The following is a 27,983-nucleotide window of genomic DNA, read 5'->3' on the forward strand; positions in this document are numbered from 1 at the left end:
ACCTCACAAAGGCGAGGAATGATTCAGCAAGACGGGTTTTAACAGCATCGACGAGGCGAAACCAACCGGCACAGGATTTTAGGTTATTAAAAAAAAAAAAAAAAAAAAAAAAAAAACAGGAAGAAAAAGAAAAATATGACAAAAATGGAAAAATCTCATTTTGTTCCACGTCAACATCCGACGCGTTCGTTAACGTTTCCATCTTAAAGCTTCAGATTCAGCTGACTCAGCAGTTTGTCTTCAGCCACGATGCGAACGGCGTTTAGAATCCCAACAGATGCAGACATGTTTATGTTGTGGATGAATTTAGCACCATGTGGACAGCAGACACACACACACACACACACTTCGCCCTGCAGCCGCCTGATTCGCAGAAACGCTTCGGTTCGCCAGCGCTGCCAATCAGAGCGCGTCTGAGAGGATGGAAAGAAAAAACGTCTTTCTTCTCCAATCTCAGCCTGTCAATAAAAATACTTTCATTTTTATATAAATACACCCTGATCTTGCAGCTCACATTTCACACACTTCAGCGGGACGTTAGAAAGCACCTCCGAGCTCAGAAGACGGACGTCGCCGTCATCCATCACAGCAGGCTGAACCTCCCAGTAGTGTTTCAGTATGAAGACGTCGACCGAAGGATTTGCAGCGTCGTCGTTTAAAACGTCGACGGTGTGAAAGATCTATAGAGCCGAACGTGTATAGAAGCTGCTCATAGTGTCTCCTTCTGCCACTGATTCACTACAAACGTAGAAAAATAAAAACAAAAACATTTGGCAGCATGTTTGACGTCTTAAACTATCCCAGGAATTTTGGTTTCTGACACACACACACACATATTTATAGACATATATATATATAGAATTAACTGTAAAACTCTGATTGGCCGGACTGATGTGAGCAGAAGTAGCAGGAAGCAGTTTGGTTGGCGCTCGCCGGCGCCGTACCACAGATGTTTGACTGGTAGAAACTGAAACCTGAAGATGGCAACGGATTAAAAAAAAAGAAAAAGACAAGCTAGAGGAGGAAGCTGAGCGTGAGATTAGCAGCTTTTCTCTGACGATGACGATGAAGATGAAGATGAAGGCGCCTCGGTGACGTTGCTGACTGGGAGGAACGAGTCTGGCTTTGTTTCTTTGGGCTCTGAAACGCCGCTTCAGGCTTCTGCTGCTTTCCTCTTGGAGCCCCTGGATTTGGCGTCGGCTCCCTCCGCCTTCCTGGAGCCTTTGGCCCGGCCGGCGGCGGCGACTGTAGTGGCGGCGCTCCTGTTTGTCTCAGACTTGGCATCCTGGCTGTCGAGCTCGTCGTGCTCCGTGCAGCACAGCTGTCCCGTCGGGGGCCACGGGCGCAGCGCCCCCTCCTGGTGGGCCTTGCAGAAGGAGTTGGGGCAGAGCTGGCAGAAGGTGTCCGAGTTTTTCCCGCAGACGTCGCAGTGATGCCAGGGACAGTCCCAGCGGCCTGGAAGAGAGACGGCTCGGATCAACATCTGTTCTCACCAACGTTAAGCAGCTAAAATCCTCCTCCGTCAGATCAAACCGTCGCCGTTTCACCGCGAGGAACAGCTTAAAGCAGGTCTGGGCAGCTCCGGTCCGAGGACCGCAGTCCTGCAGATGTTAGGAGTTTCCCTGCTGCAACACACCTGACACATCATCAGCAGAGTTTCAAGTCCAGCTCTGGATGAATCTGCTCATCAGGTCTGATGTGTGTTGCAGCAGGGAAACTCCTAACATCTGCAGGACTGCAGCTCTCGATGACCTGAGTTGACCACCCCTGCCCCAACGGCTACCAGATTAGAGCTGCAACTATCGAGAACTTTTGGAATCGAGTACTCTGTCGATTATTTCTACAAGTAATCGAGTACTCTAACGATTATCTTTTTTTTTTTCTTTTTTTTTATAATTTGTAAAAGAAATACTAGAAACTAGTAGAACAAAGTAAATCTATAAATGTATATTTGTGAAGCTGTTGCATGTGTTGTTACTACCTAATGCATGAGGAAAATGTTTTAAAATGTGATACTTTGGTGCAGCCGACGTGTTTGTGCACGCGCTCAATGTGTGGAGAAACAATTCTCAACCGATCGCAGATTTCTGCCTTTTAGAAGATTTAAAGAAGAATTCCCGTAGAAAGGAGTGACTTGTAAACATGTCTAAAGTATCTAAGAAGTAGCCCATGTCTTGGTGGACGACACGCTTGTTAAAAGTGTCTGTTTAATAAGGAATAAAAGTTTGCTGCAGGAAGAGACGCTGCCTAAAACACGCGCTTTGACTCTGCGTGTGTGCAGGAGAGACAGATGAGGGACGGATTACCAGACGGTTAGCGTGCGTTAGCAGCCGACACCTCGCCATGCCTCGTCACTGCTGACTAATATCACACATTCTAACGCTGTACATTTTAACAGCCGCTGCTGCTGCTGATATAAATCGCGAAGCTGAATCTCCGCATGGAGGGGTGAAAGTGGGGGGGGTTCCTTTCAGGTGCTGCAACACTGAAACCTGCTTTACAGCACACACACCGCTACGTTTTCTGTCCTTTTCAGTGTGAAATGGTCCCACACTGCTACTTTTCCAGTCTTTTCCTCCCCTCTTCTTCATTCTCTGCCATTAGAGACCAAAGCAACGAGGATCTTCAGACAGAAAGCAAACCGCTCGCCGCTGCTGTTTGACATGTCCGTCATCAGTCCGAAAGAAACAGTCGTCCTGTACAGACATTTTTATATACAGACGTTTTTATAGATTTTATACATGTTCAGATGTTTTATATGTTTACTGAAACAGTGATGTAGTCCCTCCGAACAGTGCAGTGGTCTGATATCGGTGTCGGAAATTAAAAGTTGGATAAAATAGTTTTCTTTCAGACATGAGTTAAAAAAAAAAAAAAAAAAAAGCCAATATCAAGCGTTTCTAATCGTAACGCTTTTGATGAGCATCTGGAAAAAAAGTAGAATTTGACCTTTGAAATGCTGAAAAATCCTGGATCAGTTTCCAACAGAGACGTTGTGTATCTCCGCCAGTCGTGTCTGATATTTATCTGGAGGATTACGGCTGTAAAAACCGGCCATGAACTCACCGAACGGTCTCTTGGTGAGGTTGAGGCAGGACAGGTGATAGGCTTTGGTGCAGGTCTTCTTGTCGCAGAGAACCAGCTGTCCTCCGTCTCCGCAGCGGAAACACTCGTCCTCAGACTTCTTCTTCCCTTCGCTTTTCCGTTTCTTGTACTTCTTCTTTAACCGTTTTCCTTTCGGCTCTGCTGTCTGGCCGTGTGAGTTCTGTGAAGGACACGTGAAGGCGGTTAAGGCGAGCTGCAACGCCGGCAGTGCAGTCGACGCCATTTGTGCGAAGCTGGACGTGGAGCTTGTGACTGAAGCCCAAACCAGCCTCACTCAGCTGCACGGTGATGAATGAAAATAAGGTGAAATTACAGAGCTGGAGCTCACTTTGGGTCGATCTCCGAGGAAACCGCTGCAGTTGGGAGCGCCGCAGCGACAGATGGTTTTCTCATTCCCGAGGCAGTCCAGGTTGTAGTTAAAGGTCAGCTCCGTTCCTGCCAGACAGAAAACTTCAGGTTGCATCTGGGTAAAACGTAGAAAACACGGCGCCCAGAAAAGCTTTTATTTTCTAACCAGTCTGAAAGTCGATGTTTGGTCTGAACGTTGAGATTCAAGTCTGAACTTTTAACTCTTTGGATGCCAAAGGCGGCGTCTGAACTTTGCTTACAGGAAATCTGATCGGGCCGAGGACGCTCGTCAAAATGTCCCCAAAATACGCAACAACAGCACCCTGTGTGTTGGGTGCTGTTGTTGCGTATTCAGCACCCAACACACACCAACACACACCAAGAGCACCCAACACACACCAAGAGCACCCAACACACACCCAACAGCACCCAACACACACCAAGAGCACCCAACACACACCAAGAGCACCCAACACACACCCAACAGCACCCAACACACACCCAACAGCACCCAACACACACCAAGAGCACCCAACACACACCCAACACACACCAACACACACCAAGAGCACCCAACACACACCAAGAGCACCCAACACACACCAAGAGCACCCAACACACAAAGAGCACCCAACACACACCCAACAGCACCCAACACACACCAAGAGCACCCAACACACACCAAGAGCACCCAACACACACCCAACAGCACCCAACACACACCCAACAGCACCCAACACACACCAACACACACCAAGAGCACCCAACACACACCAAGAGCACCCAACACACACCCAACAGCACCCAACACACACCAACACACACCAAGAGCACCCAACACACACCCAACAGCACCCAACACACACCAAGAGCACCCAACACGTACCAAGTGTACCCAACACACACTCAACACATTGTGAATATGTTTCAAGCGCGGCAACGCGGGGGCTCCTCGCTACGTCTGGCAACGCGGGGCTCCTCGCTACGTCTGGCAACGCGGGGGCTCCTCGCTACGTCTGGCAACGCGGGGGCTCCTCGCTACGTCTGGCAACGCGGGGGCTCCTCGCTACGTCTGGCAACGCTGGGCCCCTCGCTACGTCTGGCAACGCGGGGGCTCCTCGCTACGTCTGGCAACGCTGGGCCCCTCGCTACGTCTGGCAACGCTGGGCCCCTCGCTACGTCTGGCAACGCTGGGCCCCTCGCTACGTCTGGCAACGCTGGGCCCCTCGCTACGTCTGGCAACGTGGGGAATATTCTCCAGGATTTTCCAAAACCTTTGTGAGACGATCCCACATTGAGGTTTTGGTTCTGGGAGGATTCCTCCCTCCATCTGACCTCCAGTTCTGGTATCCGTCAGCAAATCTCTTTTAACTCCAATCCAACAAATAGTGCGCAGAATTATTATTTTAAATGAGTTTTTATCTGAAGTCTTGAACAAAATATAAAGAAAAATTATTTACAAATATTTACATTTGACATTTCCATGCTGTTCTCATTTTTCTCCCTTGTGCTCGGTGAACTCGGCATGACGTGACCTTTTCCTTCTCACACACCAGTTAAGCAGATTATTCATTTATTGAAGGTTTTGTCGTCTTCTAGTTCAGACAACGGCTTTAAAAGGTGAAAATACTGCCTGGAATCACGATTTTTATGCTGCATCCACACAGAGTTCTAAGCTTTACACATGTAAAAGGCAGAATGTCTGCTCGTCTCACCTGCAGGTATGTCGCAGACGGCAAATAAGCCAACTCGCGTGTCACCGTTCACCGTCCACTTCTGGGTCTCGCAGTTGGGCTGACAGCTGTGGTTCATGAAGCGAGAGTAGTTTCCCTTCGGACCTGCATCGATGATGCGGTCCTTCCAGATAAAAAAAGGAGAAGAAAGCCAGTCGGTTACTTCATTTCTCTCGGACCACCTCTGCTCCCACACACCAAACCTTCATCTGTAGTATCGACTCCTGTAACGTTACAGCTGTCTGTCCTGTAACATTCCCAATGCAATACCAGTACGTTTCTGTAGCTCCCAGTAGAAACGGTGCCGCTGCAGGAACGCAGCACCGCGACACACTGCGGAGCAGACACACACATCCTCCTCCTGGAACCAACCTTGTCGATGGTGAGCATGTAGAAGTTGGTGATGTTGTTTTCGTGGGCGGACTTGATTCTCGCCCTGCACTCCTCCTCGTCGATCAGCTCGCCGATGTACTCGTTGACAAACTCGCCCTGATTGAGACGTACGGTGATGAGAGCAGGTTTAGATCACCCATGATGCCTTGGAAGTCGGCGTCTCCCCCCTCTCCTCACCTTCTTGATGTCCCTCAGGGAGATGAGGCCCCAGCCTTTGCCGGGGGTTTTGATGATCTTGGTTTCGGGGTAAAGCCGCTTGGTAAAGTCCTGGTTACAGCAGCGCTCGCCGCTGGGACACACCTGGGGGTGACACTCGTACTGCAGCATCCGGTTCAGGCACTCCGACTCGAAGCCGCACGGCCGCTCCACTGTCGGCTTGCAGTTGCACTTAGGGATCTCGGAGATGTCCGCGGTGTAGACCTGGACCTTTCCGAAGGGTTTGTTGACCTGACGAAAACAGGGAGGAAAACAATCGTTAATATTTTATTTAAACAAGTCCAGCAGAGCAACGAGGGATCTCAGACCTTGATAAACTTGTACGGAGGTGGTTTGCGGCTGTTCTCTTGTGCTTCCTTGGCTTCCCGTTTCATCTTCATCTCCTTAAATCGAGCCTCCGCCTCCAGCAGCGCTGAAAGAGAAGTATTTATTCAGCTGATCTGCAGTTTCTTTACATGAACACATGAAGCACTTTTTGCTTTTTTTATATGTATGATGAATCACTTTCTTCATCCAGCTTCAGCTTCTTAACCTCTGAAACAAATGTTGAGGGTTTTTTTTAAATGTAAAACAGCACAAAGCGGCTTTTAATCCCAGTCAGCATGCAGACACCACGTTTTCAGGACAGTTGTTTGATTATTCAATAAATTCAATATTCAATATTAATTAATATTTATTTATTGTTATATGTCATTATATTATTTATTCATTATTCAATAAATTCAATATTCAATATTACTATATTATTTATTGTTATTTACTATTATATTATTTATTTATCATTCAATAAATTCTATATGTATTATATTATTTATTGTTATATATCATTTATTTATATTTTAAAAAATTCAATATTCCATTTTAACGATGATATTATTTATTTATTATATATTATTATATTATTTATTTAGTAATAATTCAATATTTAATAAATTCAATCAAATCAAAGATACTTTATCCCTGAGGGGAAATTCAGGGTTCAAGCCAGCTTGTTCACTAGAATGATGTAAAATGAATTTATCAACAGATACAGATCTGTGGTCCTCGTCTCAGCTACAATGAGACGATTGGAGACAGTAATGAATCAGAGTGACGTAGTTTGCAAACGGTCCTCGTACTAGTGTTGAGGATGCTACAGACACCTTGTTGCACTTGGTTTTTAAAGAATCAGAAAGACTTTTATCGCCATTATCTTTGAACAATTCACAGACTAGGAACTTGTTTTGGTGATAAGGTGCTGAATAATAAAATATTTTTATCATAATACAGCTATTTTACAACTATTCTACACATATGCAGAGAAGGGCATGCAGAGAAATTAACATATGTACATACTCTTTTTTTTTTTTTTTATAAAAATATAGAATAAAAGTAAAATGTAAAAGTAATTTTGTATGTAAACATGTAAATATGTACAGTATGAACAGTAGCATCCGAACAACTGTGCAAACTGACAGTGCAATAGATAAAGTGATGTGACATGACGTATTTAAGTGACTGGAGGATTGCACTTCCAGGTTTCTACACGCGATCAGGACGATTCACAACTTAACCTTGATTTTAATTTGTTTGGTTGGATTTTGGACTTTTTAACAAACAGGACAAAGAGAGCACTTCCACAGGTTCGCCACAAGGCTGCGTCCTGTCTTCCTGTTTATCTTGTAGACTAATATGTGTCAAACTAACTACAGAAACAGGTTCATCTTAAAGTATGGAGATGACAAAGTTATTGTCAGACTTCTCCTGGAGGATGAGAAGGAACATGGTCCTATCATGGAGGACTTTGAATTGGTGTGAGGAGTCCCATCTTCATCTGAATGTCTCTTGTCCACATGTAGCAGGTATCTCACAAAAGGAAGACATTTTTCTTCGTTTTGTCTCGTCATCCACACAAAAACTGCACTTTTATGCACTCAAAAACGATCCTTTTAAAAAACCTCCAACCAAAGTGAAGATGTGTGAATACTCCATTTGCACGTCTGAATGTGGACATATAGAACCGGGCTTTTAGGTTTTGAAACGTCACCAACAAAATACCACGACGTCACGTGTGCAGCCTTGGTTTACAACAGCATGGACGTCCTCGACACGGTGTTGGTGTTATCTGTTCTCCAGGCGCTTTGTGTGTTTTTAATATAGACTGTATATAAAAAGATGGGCGGAGCCTCCGTGACGTCACCCGTAGGTTTCTGAAGAGCTGAATTGAAGCTCGGTGGGCGGTTCCTACCATCATCATCTTGGCAGGGGCATGCATGTCGTCTCGCCCGGAAAATACAAATATGGGCAAAGAGCTGGAGCTGAGTGCGTGGGGGGTGGACTCATTTATTTGCAAATATTTACCTACAAACCTCACAAAACCAACTCAGCTGCTTGTTAGCTCCATGCATCAACAACATCTCCTCACAGAGGATCAGTATTTTTCTTCCTTTCAGACACACATCAAACTTTCTGATCACTTGTTGATCTTTGGCTCCTGATTGGTGGAAACTTTGACAGAAGGCAGCTTCATCATACTTTCTGGACCAAAGCAGAGGCCTCTTAGCAACATAGTGATATAGTAATAATAATAATAATAATAATAATAATAATAATAATAATTAGAGGTGCGAAATCGAACAGAAAAAAATTAATCAGGATTTTTTGCTTCCCAATTTTAATTTTTTTTTGGACAAAAAAAAATCTAAGATTTTTTTCTCAAATAAATTAAATAATCCATGATAAAATTTTTGTCTTTTATTGTTTTTATTGATCTTTTTACTTGTATTTTTGGGCATTATAGCAGCAGAATGATGGTCTGGTTACTGTGTTGTTTCTTCCTATTTGAAATCTAGAAAAATGACAAGCAAAAAAAGTTTTATACATTTTTTTGTATTTAGTCTACAAAACCAACAATTTTAAAGAATCGGAATTTAAATTGAATCGGTACCAAAAACATCGCTATTGAATCAAAACGGAACAAAAGCATATCGCCACAGCCCAACTTATAATAATGTGATAAATAACGAAGTTATCGTGGGTTTACCACATCGACGCTCTGGATAAACACATTTTGCAACTGGATTGTAAACATCACGGAGGGGCTATAAATGCATAGAAAACCTCTGTAGATCACCTAAATTGATCACAACTTGTCTAATATAACTCACAGTGGAATAACGTAAGAGTTATGCTGCATTTGGCCTCGAATGGCAGCATGAACCAAATAGTCGAGGAGTAAATGGTTTTGGTAGACCTTGTACTTATGTAACTCTTTTCCAGTCACGCTGACCACTCAAAGCACTTTACATTACATGGCACATTCATCCATTCACATACATACACACACTTATACCCCAATAAGCCTGTTTCATCCTCCATGATAAGCAAGAACTAAGTTCTTGTTTCTCGAGGCTGCAAGAACAAGAAAAAAAACTATTTTCCGTCAGGTCCATCCATCCTCCAGGAGAAGCAGGTCTGCAGCGGGGAGGGATCTCTGCGGGGGGCGAAGTCTGCTTTATGTGCCATGAACCCGGTTGATACTTCCGCCAAGGAGGTTATGTTTTTCCCGGCGTCTTTGTGCTCAAGATAAAAATTTCCAGCGTTGTCGGAAATGTGAAAATGAAGAAGTGATTAAATTCTGGTGGTGATCCGGATCACCGTTTGGATCCAGGAATGTTTTAAAGGATTCTTTAACATTGTGCTTGGTGGAGGTTTCCGCTCTCCGAGGGCTTTTCTAGTTTCATATTTAACCAGCAACTTCACCCGCGGCAGGGCGGGTCGTGCACGCGGCAGGGTCCGAGTGTTTTAATGCCACATGTAAAAATGTTGGTACTTTCTCACCACCTCGATCAGCTGTTTCATCAAAACAATCCGTTTTGCCGGCAACAGTAAAAACGCGGAAGCAGAAACTCTGCTTCCTGCTTTCTCCGTGTTAACCACGCCCACCTCAAATGTCTGGCCAATCACACGATACTTCTCGGAGCCCCGCAAGAAAAAAGTTCTGCCGGCCCGATGTGTTGAGAACTGTCTTCAAACGCGTCCGCAGGAACAAAATGACGTCATTTTCTTCTCGGAGCCTCGAGAACAAGAAAAAAGTTCTCGCTGCTGGAGGATGGAACAATCTTTAGGCACATCGGGGGGCAACATGAGGTTCAGTGCCTTGCCCAAGAACATTTGGTATGTAGTCAGGGGAAGCCTGGAATCGATCTCCCGGCTGAAAGAAGACCTCTCTTCCTCCTGAGCTGCATCTGGCAGCGAATCAGTCTTTTAAGAAGATAATCAAGAGCATCAATCTTTGCCCACAAACTGTTTCAGTTTCAGAAACACGAGTTATGTTGTAGCCCCAAACATAAAATCAAGACAAAAGTCAGCATGTGCATCGAGGCATTGTGTTACCATGCCGACTGGAGCGGATAAATCTGCCGAGTCATACGATGTATGCAGGAACTGCGACTCAACACTTGACTCGTTAAATCCTATAAAAATCATTCGGCTCGGATCTTTACCGTTCTTAAAGACTTTCCCGATTCCGTTCCTCTGGTGTTTACTGCCTCTGTCGCCCTCCATGTACGGAAACACCCTGCCTTGGTGGGTCCAGAAGTAATCCTTTGAGCCGAAGAAGAAGACTGGGAATTCTCCAATCTCATGCCGAAGGTGCTGGATATTGGTGGGAATGTTTCTGGGATGGTGGATCTCTGCTGGCCACCACCTGGATCGGAAAACAGCAGCAGATCAGAAACGCACACAAACCGTTTTATTTACTTTGGTAAATAAACATCTCATTACAAATGAGGAAAAAAGGCAGTAACTGGTTTGTACCTGTACGTCCCCAGTTTGACCCATATGATGTCTCTGTACTTGGGTTTCTTTCCAGCTCGACAGTCGTTGCAGAACCAGCTTCCATCAGGCATGGCGATGTTCAGGCAGTCGGGATGGAAAGCTGCTGGACAAGACTCGCAACACAGCAGCTGTCCGCCTGCAGAAATACAGTTAAACCTCAGACACCCATCAAAGAATATTAATTCATTCCCCAATTAAATCAATCGATTTCCCATTTCCAAATTAAGGTAATGGCGGCTCCTCATCACGGCCGGATTATCCAGTGGGCATTATGGGCACGGGCCCAGGAGTCCACGCCCATTTGGGGCCGATGTGGGGCGAACACCAGCAGTTTGGACTTGAAACAAAATGTACATAAAAGCCAGATAGTTACACATCTACTAATAGTAGGGGTGGGAAAATCGAATCGAAAATCAGGATTTTTTGTTTCACAATTTTAAAATAGATTTTTTGTTTAAAAAAAAAAAAAAAAAAAAAAAAAAAAATTAAAAAATTAATTTAAAATTAAATTAATCCACTATTTTTTTTGGTCATTTTTATTAATCTTTTTACTTGTCTTCTTGGGCATTATAGCAGCAGAATGATGGTCTGGCTAATGGGTTGTTTTCTCCTGACTGAAATCAAGAAAAGTTACTAGCAAAAAGAAGTTTTATTATTTTTTTTGCTTGTTTTTAATCTACAAAAATCAGCAATATTGAAGAATTTTGAGAATCGCAATTTAAATCAAATCGGCATCCAAAAAATCTGAATCGAATCGGGACAAAAACATATCGTCACAGCCCTAACCAATAGTGTGTTGCTATTGGTACCACTGGCTGACAGATGTTAGAAATGTCGTTTCACAATGTATCTTTCACAATTTTTACAATGTGTTGCGGTGGGGAAGGGGGCCCCTGGAACACTCTGGGCCCAGGGGCCTGTGCACTTTTAATCCAGCCCTGCCCCTCATTTAATTATACAGTTAAAATGTTAGTGATTAAACATAAAGATGGAATTTTAACGCAATAATAACAGAAAACTTACCATGCTGAAACATTTAACACATTTAATCTTGAGTTCCTAACAATATGGAATGTTTGTCAATGCACGATTTCTATTGATTACACCGATGGTAGAACTAATAACTAATAACTTAGCAGCTTCAGCATTATATTTACTGCGTTTACAGACCTCTCTAGTGACTATTTTAAAAACTAATTTAGTGACTTTTTGGCGTTATTAGACACTCTTAGTGACTGACATGCTTCAGGCTGCAGTCCGAGGACTTGATCCCCTCTGCTCAATGACCAGACTGAGAATGAGACGTGCCAAGTATCCGCAGACCGACCCCGTCCTGGTTTACTGTCGTTCATTAAGCGTTTGGATGAAAACGTGAAAAAAACAAAAGTCCTGCAACAAGTTCAGACTCTCAAAGAACAGCTGCAGCTGTTTGTTAAAGTACTTAAAGCCACACTTTAACTTTCAAATCGGTTCAGTTTTGGCCTCGGATCGTTTCTATTTCTTTTTCTACCGTTTTGAATAATAATGTCATGAAATGCGTGTTTCCAGACGTTCTTAGAGCTTGATTTTACTATAATGTCTGTCTATTGATTCTATTTCAGCCTTTAATGCATCTTGTCCACCACAGTAGAATGTAAACCTCTTTAAAGGCTGTTTTCTACTATATTCATAAGAGGATGGAATATTTGCAATGTTGCCACTTCAGTGGACATTACTGACCAACACACTGCCAACGAACAAATAGTGTCAATTTCATGTATACAAAAACAGATTACTACGTTTACCTCAGTAATAAACAGAACAAAATGATACTAAACAATGTTTACAGAATATTTTGTTTATATAAATATGATCAATTATTTTATAAATATTAATTAGAATAGATTCAATTAATGTACAAAATAAAAAGTCAATATTAAAGACAGAACAGGGTGTCTGTAGAAGTAAAATGTTGCATGTGAAAAAAGTGGCTTTAAAAAAAAAAAAAAAATTCATGCATCAGAGGGTTAAATTAAAAAAAATAAATAAAATTGCTTTTTGGGGAAAATGTGTGATTAATTGAGATCTGCTAATTAAAAAGCCTCTAGATAATAAGTTTTTAAAAAAAAAAAAAAACAAGAGTCCCTTTCCTACTTCAAACATACTGAAAGAGACAAACCTTTAGAGCAGACAAAGCACCAGCTGACGTTGACGTGACTGTGGTGGCTGTAGCCCTTCTTGGCGTTGAAGTGGTTGGTGCAGATGATGGCGGTGTTTGTGATCATCTCGCTGCCCGCTGCCACACACAAGTCGCCGATGTGGTACGCAACCGGACATCGAAGGCAACGCATCAACCGACCTGCAGCACGGGAACAAAGCAGAAGATTTGCAAAGATGGCTTCGGATGTATTTTTAAAAAAAATAAAAAATAAATAAAAAATTAGGGCTTGGCGATTAATCGGATTTTAATCTTAATTACGATCTGGGTTTCCAACGATGATAAAACTAAAAGGGTGTGATTATTTTTCTCTCTGCAGTTTCCTCTCCTGCTGTCTTCAGCTGCTAATCGAGCGTCTCTGGCGTTGCAGCGCTGTGCTGTAAACTCCTCCCACAGCCGCTTTGCTTTCATTCAGACACTGTTGCCAACTTGGAGACTTTCTCTCTAAATCTGGAGACTTTTTTTGTTAAAAGCGACAAATCTAGCAGCTTTTACTGGAGTTATTGGAGACTTTTCTGGTGTTTTGGCGACTGACTTGAAGGCACATATTGTTCTGCAGTTACTGTAAGGAAGGAGCAGCGGGAGCCTCTCCCGTCCTAAAGCACTCCCAGGCGGCCAGTCTCAGTCGGCTCCGGCTGCAGGTCAATGTAGAATAACTGCAGTAGGTTGTGGAAGTTCACCTAAACATAGTTTATACCATTGTCAGGGACAACTCGCTGCATTATTTTCCTATACATAGTTCGGTCAGTTAAACTCTGTAATATCCCTCCGTTACGGGGCGTTACCATAGCAACGCGTTAACCAGCTGGTTCAGATCAGCCGTCTTTTAACAGGTGAATGAGAGACAGCGGTTGTTTGGCATAAAACGTACATCGAGGCAAACGTAAAATAGTTCCTAAATAAGCGGTAAAAGCGGATTAAACAACTCGGAACCGTGCATTAGACGGTTATAATGCCCGACACGGAGTCTAGAACACCACGACGCGCAGCGTTGTTTAAAAATACTGGATAATTGTGTTAAATAATTGAGATCTCAGTTTCAGTCAAAATAATCGTGATTATAATTTTTGTCATAATCGAGCAGCCCTATCTCAGACATGACTGGTGGGGCATGGACCAGCATATCCAGTCTAAATTTCTGACTGCAGGAGATGTAAACAGTTTGGGTTGTACCCGATGACCTTCACTGTCAGCAGTTTTCTTCCTGTTTATTGTGCTACAATTTGTCTGCTTCTCTTATCAAACAGAACAAAATGACTCAAGAGGCCTCAGACCAGCTGAAGCTACATGTTAAGCTGAAGTTAATGATTTAAGAAATGCAACGTGCCTCTGATAAAAATCAACCCGACGTCTGTTTTGATTTCAGTTGCACTTCCAAGAAAAGTGCGAGGCGAGTTCACTGAAATTCACCAGGTGAAAACAGAAACTGTTACTGGAGGAGGAAAAGCGGACCTGATTAAACTTCATTAGTTAAAGGTGGAGTATGTAAGATTTTCAGTATTTTCAAAATAAATTAACTAAAAAAATAACTACAATCATAATTAGAACATTTTTTAAACATGTCTGTCCATATTTGATGTGTTATTAAATTACAAGTTTAATTAATGACAAAGACCCTTCTTAAATGTTTGCCTACCAGTAAAAAAACAAAAACAAAAAACAAAACTTTGTCATTTGTCATTAATTAAACTTGTAATTTGAAAATGCATCAAATATGAACAGACTGGAACCTACATGTTTAAAAAACTATCTAATTGTGATTATAGTTGTTTTATTAGTTAATTTATTTTGAAAATATTGAAAATCTTACATACGCCACCTTTAATCTCACAGCAAGGTAAACTTTGACAGCATCTGACAAGCTTTTTATGTGCAGAGGAAAGGCAGCTGCTGGCAGATTTTACATGCTAGCGCTGACTGATCCCAACACAACTGTAGGTAAATGAAGTTGTTACCACAGTAACAGATGCTTTAAGGTATTTGTTCCATGTATGTGTAAATGTAAAACATCGCCCTGTTTAATCTACTGGGCGTCTCACCCTTGTTGGACTTGTGTTTGGTGCGACAGCCGTAGTGGCAGCTGAGGCAGGCGTGCAGCGGGCAGCGGAAGCCCTTGTTGTCGAACACGGTGAGGGGGTTGATGCGGACGCAGGCCTCGTGGTAAAACTTGCCGCAGTGTGGGACGTGGCAGCGCCGGACCTCGCCTTCCGGCTGCTTGCAGATGAAACACGAGTGAATGCCTGAGAAGAGAAAGACCAGGAAAAGTTGCTGCTCTGTTGCCATCCAGCTGCAGCCGGAGCTGCATTTCCACATTGAAGTGCTTCCACACACACCTGAGCTGCACTGCTGGCAGAGCAGCTTGTCCTCCGGTTTGAAGGACAGACCCATGCAGTGGAGGTGAAACATGCCACAACACTGGCCTTCACACGGCACCAAGTCCTCACCTGCCTGCTCACACTTCTGTAGAGAAAAACAAAAACATCACAAACATGTACCGGATTTTTCCAGACCACAAGGTGCTTTAGATTAAAAGGCGCAGGCTTAATTACAGAGTAGATTTCAGAGACATTTTTTTTTACTCTGGGTGAAGTGGTTCCTCGTCCTGATAGTAGTCTTTATATGTTGTAATCATGAACAATAAGAAATATAGTTAGACCCCTCAGTTTACTGTAAATCTGTAAAAACTCTGACCAGTCCAAACGTTCCCACCCAAATGGAGTTGTTCATTTCTTATATCTCGTAAGTTTCTTCTCCCGGCTCCCCTCCTCCCCCTCCAGCACTGCATACCTGATAGCCACACCCTGCATATAAATAGCGTGTTAGGATGAAAATACAAAGTAGTGAAAAAGAAACCCGGAGGGCAAAGATGGCTGAGAAAATGCAGGAAGGATTTCCCGACCCGGCTCGGTTTATTTGACTCCTCCTGCTAAACAGCCGTTGGTGGAAAATCTAATTGGATGATGATGGCGCCCAAGAGAAACTCTGCATCACCAGAGGAGCTGAAGGAGATTAGAGAGTCTTTGGACTTTCTTTCAGCCGAGATAACGAAGATTGGTGCACAGCAAAAAAAAAAAAAAAAAAAAAAAAAAAAAGATCAAGTAGGCGAAATCCAGGCACTGAAACAGTTACTCAAAGAAAAAGATTTAAAAAAAATAAAATTAAAAAAAAATAAATAAATAAAAATCGACACATTGGAAAAGCGGGTGGATGATCTGGAGCAGGACTCCTGGAAGAACAACTTGATCATCAGCGGTCTGAGAAAAAGCTGCAAGAAAAAAGCCTTGGATTACGCAAGGAGCAGAACCATAGGGGGAGGGGCCAAGACAGGGCGCCACTTTCACATCTCGCTAAACATTACCTACCCCAGTGTTAAGTCACGCCGCGTTATTGGACGCATGTTAAAACAAAGTAACAAAAGCAAAACAGTGAGTTCGGTTAAACTTTGTTCGACTACGGTACGCATTTAAAAATACACACATTATATTCTGAAAACAAGCTAAAAATCCATTAAAGTCCTCATCTTCTGAGTTAAACAGCTGTGATATTTCGCCATCTAGCATACCGGGTTCTCTCTCGCCATTGGTCAGTCTCTGAAGTCTCTGTTCAGCAACGAAACCGGCTTTTACAAAACAGCCAAAGGAGACATGTTAGCTCGAGCATGCCTCCCCGTCTCTGTAAAGGCATGTTCACCGTCTCTCCTCTACCGCTCCCAGCTTCACACGCCCCGTTTACACCAATGTCCAGCGGTTGGAGTTATTTTAATCCTCCCAGAATGACAACGAGCTCCGAATTTATTCGCTTCACTTGATTTTTCAGAGGATTTCGGAACTCGGTGCACAGAAAAGGCGCGCAGTGGATTTCTGAGAAAACGAAAGGCTGATATCTGCCTTATGGTGCGGAAAATACAGAACTTAAGTCAAAAGGAAAGAGACTGTAGAGCTACCTGACAGACGAACTCCTTCTTCCGTTCTCCCTTCTTTGTCCCGTCTAAGCTGTCACTTGGAGAATCAGGACGTTCTTCACTCCCAGATCCCTGCAGGAAACAATCCGACACACGAATCAGAGAAAGTTTCCACACTGGACTCAACGATGTGGGAAAAAAATCCAATATGCAGTTATGTTGTTTTTTTATTTTGTTACCACTTCAGGATTAAAACTGATGGAACCAAGAAATAAGCATAAAACTTTCATCTTATTAACACACCAAGCACAATAAATAATGTAATAATGCTATTAGTAAATTATTTTTGTGCCATTAAGCCATCCTAGTTGCATCGGGAGCAGTGGGCTGCCGTACATCAACCCCTCAGGGAGCAGTCGGGTTGAAAGTCTCGCCGTCCCGATAAGAGGAAAAGATAAGAACACACCCTTTAAATGTAAATAAGAAAAGTGTTTTCTGCCAGGATTTCATGCCTCCAGAATAAATACCCGACCCCAACTTTCTCCGTGCTGCTCGACGTCTTTTTTCAGACAAAAACAAACTTCCTGATTAATAACTTTGTTCCTTTTAAAATGCCTTTGGATCGATCACACAACGGCTTGTTGCCGTTCTGGTCATGCAGCAGAGCTGCTCAGCTTCCCTGCAGGCTGAATGACCGAAAGAAAATGTTTGTCGTGTTGCATTGTGCCTGATTGCCTTTAAAGGCACCACCAGCAGTAACATCTTGAATAATGGCTGAATTTGCTCCACGTGGCTTTGTCGATAACCAAACCCTCGCCACACAGCCGGGGTGCATCAGCATGGCTGGGTAACTCCACCTCTGCATTATGTCCAACATCTGTCTTATTTCTCCTGGCTTTACTGTCTCTGCTAAGTCACAAACGTACTGGGAGGGGGGGCGGGGGCAGTAAACTCTGATAAGTGTGACGACGATGACTAATAAATCACGACTGTATTACGATAAATAATCCGGATCATATGATCGCAGAGTCCTACAGCTGTCGGTGTGTCCCATTACACCTGCACCAAAAACACTAAATAGAAACACCTACATAAACCACATCACACATTTGTTTTAATGCAATTTTTATCATGCGTAATGAAAGGCGACCTTGTGGGTCTAGAAAGGCGCCAAACAAATAAAATGTATTATTATTACATTTTTTAAAAAAAAGAAAAAAGAAAGGTCTCTTGCTTAAAAGTTAGTACGCTCTCCTGAGGTGGTTTTTCAGTCGTTTCAAGAGAAAACATCACAAAAGTGTAATGGAAACCTTTTTTTCGCATTTACATGTCCTCAGACGTGACATGGGGGTCATGATCAGGTAAAGATGACGCGGTTTGGAACAAACAGCAGCAAATTTTAGAGTTTTAGAAAATAAAATGAGAGAGAAAAGCTTTGAAAAGCCGGAGCAAAGTTCTGTGCAATTCGAAAAACATAAAATAACGCTACGTTGCTGCCTTGCATGAGCCGTAAATCTCGTCTACCGGACGTGATTTTACAAGAACCGAGTCTTACGTGTTAAACACCGTTCAATGTAGGGATGCACCTCAGTACCAAGCGTGTGTACTCTTACTTGGTATTAATATAAGTGTATCGCTAACACAACCAATACCACACTAGTCAATCCAGTGTAGATGTGTTTGATGACATGCTTCGGACGTGTTTTAGAAGAAATAAATGCCTTGAATGTCAAAATGTGACATTTTTTGTTCCACTAAAAGCAAGATCTTTGTTTCAAAACCACACATTTACCGTATTTTCACGACCATAAGGCGCACCGTACCAAAAGGCGCAGTCTCAGTTATGTGCTCCTTTTCTGTATTTAACACATACACAAGGCGCACCTGACCATAGGGCGCGGGTTTTATATACCGGTACAATCCACGCCCACACTTCCCCCTTTAACATTCTCAATGCACACAAGCATACAAGTATGCCTTTTTAAAAATAGAGCAGGAGCAAAACTGAGTTTGGTTGTGCTTTATTTAAGTATTGATTACAAAGTTGTTTTTTTTACCGGTAATCATCATCAGTCAAACCCATCATAGTCCTCATCCTCTGTTTTGGAATTGAACAGCTGCGCTAAATCTCCAGCAAACATGCGAGGTTCACTTTCTTCACTGTCAGAGTCACTTTCCGTGCCGTGCGGCTCCTCGGAAATGATGCCGGCTTTTGCGAAAGCGCAGACAACAGCGCCAGCAGACACGTTAGCCCAAGCATCTACAATCCATTGGCAAATTGTGGCGTAACTCGCCCGGCGCTGCCTTCCACTCTTAGTGAAACTGTGATCTCCATCGGTCATCCATCGCTCCCACGCCGCTCGCAGCCTTATTTTGAACGGCCGGTTCACACCCATGTCCAGCGGTTGGAGTTCCTTCGTCAGGCCTCCCGGAATGACAGCAAGCTCAGAGTTCATTTGTTTCACTTGTTTTTTCACATCAGCTGTGAGATGGGCACGCATAGAGTCACAGATCAACAGCGATGGTGATGCGTGAAAAAAACCACCTGGTCTCTTTACATACACCTCCCTCAGCCATTCTTTCATCATTTCCTCATCCATCCAGCCCTTTATATTTGCCTTAATGATGACTCCTGCTGGAAACTTCTCTTTAGGTAAAGTCTTTCTCTTGAAAATCACCATTGGCGGCAGTTTCTGTCCATTAGCATGGCAGCCAAGCACAATAGTAAAAGAAGACTTTTCGCGCCCCGTTGTGCGTATCGCTACCGTGCTGGTCCCCTTCTTCTCCACAATGTGACCAACCGGGATGTCGAAGGTGAGCGGCACCTCGTCCATGTTAGTGATGTGGTTGTTGCTGCGCTACTGTAGTCCTTGTCCGGATGGAAAAATGGCACCGTTTCATGAAACGAAAGCACCAAGACGGACCTCCTTGGAAATGTTCAATTTTCATTTCCTCTGCTGGTGTTAATGCTTGTAGTCGAATGGTGACCGTCGAAACGCTTCTCCCACTCGTTCTTTGATTGATGATCCACTGCTCCAGTCTTTCCTCCAACTCGGGCCACCTTGCCTTATGTCCGCGGAAACTCAGCTGCGTCTTCTTCACCTGTCGGAGCTCGTTTTCCATTTTCCTCCACTTGCGAACCATCGATTCATTAATATTAAATTCTCTCTCGGCTGCTCGATTTCCATGTTGCTTGGCGTAGTTGATGGCCTTCAGTTTAAATTGTGCTTCATAAGCGTGTCTTTTAGCCATGTTTAGGGTTGTTAGAAAAAGGTGTTCTGCATAACGCACATACCTGTTCTTTTATATGCGATCAACGCCCACACTTCACCCTTTAACGTTCTCATGGTGTTCTCTACTACGTCCGATTACAACAACAAAAACAACAACAACACGCACACAAAGGGCGCACTGCACGATAGGGCGCGCCGCACATTTTGAAGAAAATCTAAGACTTTTATGTGCGCCTTATGGTCGTGAAAATATGGTATAGTTGTATTTAGGTAAAATGTGCCAAATTAAAATAAAACCTGATGAAATTGTTAGATCTGTAATGTTATTTGTATTGGTGAGGTAACTTCAAAAAGGATGTGTCATTTATTACAACCAAATGAAATCTTACACAGTTATAACAGCAGTAATAACCATAGTCACAATAATGTTCACATAAACACATCTGGTATCTGGCAGATATCGGTATCGGATCAGAACTCCCAAAAAGTGAATCGGTGCATCCCTAGTTCAATGGAAACACCTGAAAATCGCAATTGTTGTTTATCAAAACTTAGAAATATCGCTTTTATTTTGCAAAAAAATGAAAAGAAAATGCAGCTTGTGATGCACACTACACCTTTATCTCATAATATCTGTTCAAGATTAACAAAAATTCCCATTTAAAACTTCCAGACATCAAGATTTATAAACACATCTGGCATGAAGTGTATTCTCCTTTAATTAGAATAACTAAAAGCAGTTGCTTGGTGCGTTACATCCTGTGTGAAGCATGCTCAGACACAGTAACTTATTAAAGCTTGTGTAGTTGTAGTTAATCCCTCTCACCTCAGGTTCAGGACAGGGTGACGCCCGCCTCTTCTTCACCTTGGAGGCCGTGGTTGGGTTCTCTCCATCCTGTTTCCTTTTCCTCCTTCGCTTTGGTTTCTCTTCATCACGACCGTCTGGATATGTGAACATGTTACTTGTGTTTCAGATAGCATGAAACATAATAGGGCTGTGATGATATGCTTTTGTTTCGATTCCAGTCAGATTTTTTGGATGCCGATTCGATTTAAATTGAGATTCTCACAATTCCTCGATATTGCTGATTTTTTTTTTAAAATAGAAAAACAAACCCAAAAAAATGCACAAAACCCTTTTTTTGCTCGTCATTTTTCTTGATCTCAAGGAGGAAAAACAACACAGTGGCCATATCATCATTCTGATGCTATAAAAGTAAAAAGATCAATAAAAAATATAAAAAATTATGAAAAATTTATCATGGATTATTTTATTTGGAGAAAAAAAAAATAATTCTATTTTAAAATTTTGAGGCAAAAAAAATCCCAATATTTGATTTTTCAGTTCAATTTTCCCGCCCCAAAAACAAACAGTCTGCGCCTGAATCAGCCCACACAGGAACAAGATAAGGTGTGATTCTACAGATTTATGTTTTACCTGTTACGAGAACTTTTGACTTCTTCGCCCGTTTCCGAGGTTCTTTTACGTCTTTAACATCTGTTTTCTTTTTTCTTCTCCTTATCGGGTTGGGTTCTTCTGAAATGGAGGCCTGGGGAAGTAAACTCTCTCAGTGTGGATGTAAATGACAAGTTTTGCACACATTCATTTCATTTCTGCCACTGGGATCCGACTGGAGGGACAGTCACCTGTTTGTCTGCCTCTTTGCCAGGTTTACGTCTCTTTTTGGGCTGCTGATCCTTTTCTGTGGCAGAATCTATCAGCGGCCTTTTGGACCTCTTCTTCCGCTCATTTCTCACTAAAAGAAAAAAAAGAAAAAACGATTCCAGAAAGTGGAAGAATAAAACAACTGGTTGCTGTTGGGTGATGGCTGACGGCTCATACATTCAGCTTGATTGTTTTTATTCAAAGGTTTGGTGACTGGTTCAGAGTCTCAGTTGAAGTTTGGACACACCAACCCATTCATCTGCAGGGTTTCCTTTTCATTATAAACCGAAGCAAATCAGGGTCAGGGTAGTAGAACACATCATAGCTCGGGCCTATGAAAAACTTGATCATTGGAGCCTTTTCACATCCGTTACATCCAGGACTGTAAACACACTTTATCAGCAGCCAATGCAGATGGTAGATTCCTGAAGCTACGGCCGGAGCAGGAAGCTTTTAATCTGAAATGTTTCTTTAAACTGATTTCATTGATTTTTTTTTTTAATGAAAATACTACAACATTCTCTCAAAGCTGATTTTCCACCAAGAAACTAAACAAGTCAGTAACCAGCCTCATTATTTACATCGTCCAACCAAGTTTCTCTCCTCATTCACCAGAACTTTGTACTGGGAGCAGCTAGTAAGGTTGGTGATTGATTTCAGGAGAGAGAAACCAGAACTCAAAACGGGGTGGAGGTGGAGACAGTCTCTTTTTCAGGTTCCTGGACACACAGATTGAGGAACACTTGTCCTGGAAAACCAACACCACATCACTGCTGAAAAAAGCCCAGCAGTGACATTTTTCTCAGGAAAAATAATCTTACAGAAAAACTGCGGGTGTCCTTTTACCGCCGTACCATCGAGGCGGTGCTGAGCCAAGGCATCTCACTGTGGTTTGCCAGCTGCACAGTCGCAGCGAGGAAGGCACTGCAGAAGCTTATTAACACCGCCCGAAAACTGATCGGCTGCGTTCGTCCATCTGTGGAGGACATCTGCAACTCACGCTGTCTCAGGAGAGCCCAGAGTATCCTCAGAGACCTCTCTCACCCTGGTCATCAACTTTGTGAACTGTTGCCCTCAGGTTGATGCTTATGGATGTTTAAAGCAAAAACAAACAGGCTGAAAAGCTGTTTTTATCTTAAAGCTTCTGCATCACTGAACTGTTTTTACATAGCAGCATCTTAGCTGCAGTTTTGTGCCTGTGAGACAAATGTCACCTTTTCATATTTTAGCATTATCTTATCAATAGTATTCTTTTTTTTTTTTTTATAGTATTGTTTGTGTTTTATTTATGTGTTTATTTATTTAATCGTTTTACCATGAGAGAGGTCTGTGTCACTTTCATTGCAGTTGTGCAATGGCAATAAAGTTTATTGAATTGAATTAAGACAGTATGGAACACGCTACAGTCAGGATGCAGCCAACGCAGCGCGGCATTCATCAGTGACGGGAGGTCCGTCTCTCTCTTCAGAGATTTAGTTATTATCCAGTTGGAGGTTCTACTCAAGCCGAATTTCACCATTATGAATAGTTTTCTACTTTACGTCTTTCAAACGTTTATTTTTGTTTGAGGAAATAAAAGTCACTGTTTGACATTTTAATCGGACCACAGCAAACAAAGTAATAAAAGCCAAAGTTGGAAGTGAGGTTTTCATCTTTTAAGTTCTCTTTAATCCCCCTCCAAGACAAAGATATGTGACTAATTCATCATCTGAAAGAATGACTCAAGTTTTTTTTTTTTTTTTTTTTTTTTTTTTTTTTTTTTTTTTTTTTTTTTTTAAATCGGACCAAATTGAACTTTAAGCCAAGTTTTAACTAAAGAGTCCTGGTTGCATGTTATCAGCAGATGTTCCTGTTTTAGGAAGCCTAACATACCGAACAGAATCATCTCTCTGTGGACAGGGAAGCGTCAGTGGATCAGCTGAGCAGCAACCGCATCACAGGTCTGAACTGCAGTCATGATGCCCGCTTTCCTCCACATGCACAATCCGTCTCACCTCAGAGATGCCCTTCATCCAGCCTCTGTACAGTCACACGACACTGATGCACAGCTGAGATGCATCGTCTCCGGCTGAAGTTGCGCGTGAAAAGGCCTTTTGTTTTTAGCAGTTTCTCTTTAGGAAGGAAAACCTCTAAACGCTAACCATGTAAAATACCAAAAGCCATTTGGATGGTCGTAGCGGGGCGTTTAGGAAACTTGTGATCACAAAGCAGCCATGTTTAAATTCAACTTTCAACCAACCTGGAACTGAAACCAGAAGCGAGACTGCTTCTGGTTTATCATCTGTCAAAGAAACCAGCTTCGTTTTCCTTTTCTTCACAGGGTCGCAGGCGTTTGTTACCGACTTCTTCTGCCTCCTCCCCGTTTTGGTCGCAGACTGAGCCTCTTTTGGTCTTCTCTTTCTCTTCTGAGGTCCAGCTGCTTCAGTTTGTGCCTCTGGTGCAGAACCAGTATCATTCTGCAAAGGAAACAAGGGCGTAATCCGATTCAGATCAAACATCCGTCATTCTCTGCCGTGTGACGTCTCAGGATTCAGCAGGACTCACCAGCCGTGAGGGGAGATCTGGGCCAAGCCTGGACTCAGTCCCCTGATCCACCTTCTTACTTTGACCAGGCTTCAACTTCTCCAAGACCTGAATGTTCAGATGAGGTCCGCTGTCGTCATAAAGAAATCCAAAGTTCTCTATGCGCTTCTCCAGCGGCATGCCAAGCGCCTCTTTGGCTTGAATGACGCCCATGTTCCACTGGGTCTTGAGTTTACGAGGGACAGAGGGAGCAGACTGCACCAGGAAGGGAGGAAACATAAAGCAACATGAAGCATCACAACTGACAGCAAAGTTAGTGAAACCGATCCATCCTATCACCGGGACCTTTCTAAACAAAACCTGCATATAACATTTGAGGAATTGCTTTAATGCTGCGAGATGGACAAGTCTACAAAAGCCGCATTCTCTGCATGGCCGACATGCCAGAGCAGCACACAGAGAAAGCTGATCTACCTTTTTATAGATGATGTGAGACGCTGGCTGTTTGTTGCCCTGGATAAGCTCCAGGTACTGGTCTTCCCCCGTGAAGGACACCATATTCTTCTCAAAGATGTAGCCTCTTTCTGGAGCATCTCCAAAATACTGCACATGGTAAAGGAGGCCCAACCTGCTGTTTGCTGCAACAAAAACACACCAAACAAAACAAAAATTAGACTTTTTTTTTTTATTTTTTTTTTTTTAAAAATAAACCAATATTAAAGCTGGCGCTGAGAGTTTCTAACCTTTTTGTTTCTGCTTGAAGTGAATGTTGAATTCAGGATCTGTGGTCACCATGCAAGGCCACCAGGGGTATCCTGCCACTTTGGTCCAAACCAGATCCCCGACAGAGAACCGGATCAGTAACGGACACTCTTCTTTTACCTGCTCAATCATTTCTGACACAACAGCAGGCTGGACAAGCGAAGGAAGAACTGATTAGTACGTCAACACAACATCATTTCTATTAAAATAAACTCACATCTGTTAACAGCAGCAAACAATAGCATCTGAATCACATTGTGAAGCATTTAGGATTTCAGATTTATTTCAATCTTCCTAAGACATGTTTTCACTGCATTTATATAAAAAAATACTGGAGAGTAAGAATGAAAGTAAAACCTGATCAGCTGCTGCAGCTTCTCCAACAGCATTTGTGTGGTCTTGCAGCTCTACAGGGATGGAAGAGGAATCAAATCTTATTTGGGGTTTAGGTTTGTGAGGTCTCCCCCTTCTTTTCTTCACGTCTTGCCTCTCATCCGGTTCAGATAAGGTACCTTCGGTTGCCGTCACCAAGCTAGTCTCATTAGCACAACACGGCTCAAACGGAGGCTGCTTGACCACTTGGGGTATCGTCGCCTTCAACTCGGGTTCAGGATCAGCCGTGCAGTTGTGCTGATGGTTTCCATTCGTAGCGGGGGCTTCAGCGCCTTTCAGCATCGGTGGCTCTGGAGTACAAAGCTTGGACAAGGTGTCTTGGTCGCCGTTCAGCACCAGAGAAGTGAGGTCTTTCAGCCTCTCGTGGTTGTGGTTGTTATGACCGTGGCCAGCCATCTTCTGGAGAACGCTGTCTTGTAGTGTGGCAGCCAGCTGTGCAGCAGCTTTGTCCATTAGCAGAGCCGGGTCACTACCCATGTCCCCACGGCCTTTCCGCACACTCAAGGACTCAGGTGGCTGCTTCATGCTGATTGGGTTGGCTGGTTCTGGCATTGAAGGCAGGGAGCTACCTATGCTGTCCATCCCATCTAACCCCTCCAGACCCACTCAGCTATGGGACAAGGAAATAAAACATCATTAATCATGCTATTGTGCTCTTCATAGTGACTTTAAAAATAAAATTCTATCAGCATATGGTTACACATTTTCCAAAATGGCACTCATTTGCTCCAGCTGAGCATGAACCGTGAGCTTGGAGGCGACACTGCACATTGCACCTGTCAGAAAACGTCCAAACCACCCAATTTGGTGTTTTTAGAAGAAAGTAGTGCGACTTGTTTGTCTTAAAAAACTCCGCCGCAACAACACGTCTCATCAGTAAATCAAAAATCTACTAACTGAAATCTTAAAATTATTAACCACAACTAATGAGGTCGAATAAAAAAAAAAAAACCACCAACAAAAAACACAGCTTTCTTTAACATTAGTAAATGCATTAAATAAAAGAGGAAATAAATGTGCAGGAAAAACACTACGCGGCTGCAAAAACACTCTTACCCGCGAGGATTTGAAGCTGGCTACCTCCTGGAAGAGGACAGGCTAGCTGCTAGCTGCAAGCCGTGGCAAAGCGGCGTGGAAAAGGCAGCCTGCAGGCTCTGTCGTATGCAGAGAAAGCCCAATGAGTGGGTGGGTGTCGAGCCGCATTACGGCTCTGAAAGCCGCGCAAATGGAAGCGGCTGACAAGCCGGAGAGGTGCAACTGGAGTGCGGATAATTCCTGATACGCAACAACGCTTATTGTACGCTACAGGGAAATGCTAACTTTTCTCTGCAAATCAGCAACAATATAGTTCCATATTGTCTGATGTAACCTTAAAGTCTATATAAAGTAAATTATTTCAACTTTGGAGTTTAGCCACAACCAGGCGGACAAGTAATTCCCCGCTGAGCTGCATCTCTGTCACCGCTACAGTCAGCCATTACTCCAGCAAATAGACAAAGCCGCCACCTAAATGCTAAATACAGCTTACATACTGGCAAGTCTATTCCAACCAATACCTGATAAAGGGGAATGCTAATATACCGACTGGATTGAAGTTACTTGTTTAAACTGTTTTGCCATTGTTGGAAAGATATACATAGATTGTGGGCGCCATGACAGCTTGTTCCCTAAAAATGCTAATCGTGCTAGCCGAAGCTAACGAGTCTCCTATTGAAACCAAGCCAAACTGCACATTATCGTTAGCATGCTAAGCTAGCTTGCTAAAATGGAAGATTGGCTAAAACGCATCCCTGCTAATGTCCACGAATTGACAATATAATAAAAGACTGCTTTTTTTGGTGGTTACCTGTTTAATATCCTCTTCCGTGGTTAAAGGGAGAAAATGCCCGTATTCATCTTGCAAAGCGATGAATTTCATTCAAGTCGAGTGGAAAAAGCTTGCGGGAAACTCAAACTGTGCGGCCGACCAGCGCGAAAAATACTCACTTCTGATTGGTTGGAAGCAAAACGAGGATCCGACCGGTCCATTCAAAAAAAGCAACCGTAGGAAGTAGCTGACCCCGGTGTGTCCCGTCTGCTTCTCATGTGTTTTATCCTCTTTATTTACCAGTCAAATCACAATATAACTTTATTACAGCACCAATGTGAACATTTAAAGTAAACTTAAACCGTAATTTGAAATATATCTGTATTAAAACCATCTGTTATTTTATTTAATAACTTTACTTTTAGTGATCACGAATATATCACAAGACATGCAAAATATGGATATTTTAGCTTGCCTAAAGCAAAATCAGATGCCATAAAAAGTACTGTTAGAGGCATGAAGGCATGATGACTGAAAGATACAGAAGATCATTCCTGCCAGCAGCCTCCGGAACAACACCTCTTCAAGTTAATTATAGACTACAATATTGAATTTCCCTTTGGGGATTAATAAAGTATTTTTCGTTTCATTTCATTTCATGAAAATGTGAAATTTACTACCGAAGAACAATAAATTAACCACTGATCTAAAAATCTTTAAAACATTAAAAGACTATTTCTTAAAAGTACAGGTATCTATATAAATCATAATTATTAGGGGTGGGAAAATCGAATCGAAAAATTGAAAATCTGAATTTCTTTTGCTTCACAATTTTATAATAGATTTTTTGTTTTAAAAACGATTTTTTTTTCCAAATAAATAAAAACA

General features: G+C 42.7%; 1 protein-coding gene across 1 annotated transcript; it reads right to left on the reverse strand.

Moving 5' to 3' along the window:
* Window positions 1-447: 447 nt before the first annotated feature.
* nsd2 (nuclear receptor binding SET domain protein 2) lies at window positions 448-27,251 on the reverse strand. The gene is made up of 22 exons (XM_079262139.1): window positions 27,135-27,251; window positions 25,253-25,898; window positions 24,877-25,045; window positions 24,608-24,771; window positions 24,155-24,388; window positions 23,850-24,066; window positions 21,592-21,701; window positions 21,383-21,494; window positions 20,771-20,886; window positions 16,754-16,843; window positions 15,144-15,270; window positions 14,850-15,050; window positions 12,772-12,951; window positions 10,593-10,749; window positions 10,280-10,482; window positions 6,104-6,207; window positions 5,757-6,026; window positions 5,559-5,675; window positions 5,169-5,310; window positions 3,434-3,540; window positions 3,067-3,265; window positions 448-1,455 (listed from the first exon to the last, which is right to left on the reverse strand). The coding sequence occupies exons 2-22, from the start codon at window positions 25,868-25,870 to the stop codon at window positions 1,154-1,156; spliced, it is 3,939 nt and encodes a 1,312-aa protein (XP_079118265.1). The 5' UTR covers window positions 25,871-25,898; window positions 27,135-27,251; the 3' UTR covers window positions 448-1,153.
* Window positions 27,252-27,983: the final 732 nt, after the last annotated feature.

The sequence above is a fragment of the Telmatherina bonti genome (assembly GCF_933228915.1).
Source record: "Telmatherina bonti genome assembly, chromosome: 22".
In the NCBI taxonomy this organism is placed as follows: Eukaryota; Metazoa; Chordata; class Actinopteri; order Atheriniformes; family Telmatherinidae; genus Telmatherina; species Telmatherina bonti.

Coding starts and splice junctions, on each gene's coding strand:
- nsd2 (XM_079262139.1), bottom strand. CDS start 25,870: ATGGACAGCATAGGTAGCTCCCTGCCTTCAATGCCAGAACCAGCCAAC. Junction 12,952..14,849: donor CAAACACAAGTCCAACAAGG/GTGAGACGCCCA, acceptor CCCGTGCTGCAG/GTCGGTTGATGCGTTGCCTT. Junction 1,456..3,066: donor CCTCACCAAGAGACCGTTCG/GTGAGTTCATGG, acceptor TCTCTCTTCCAG/GCCGCTGGGACTGTCCCTGG.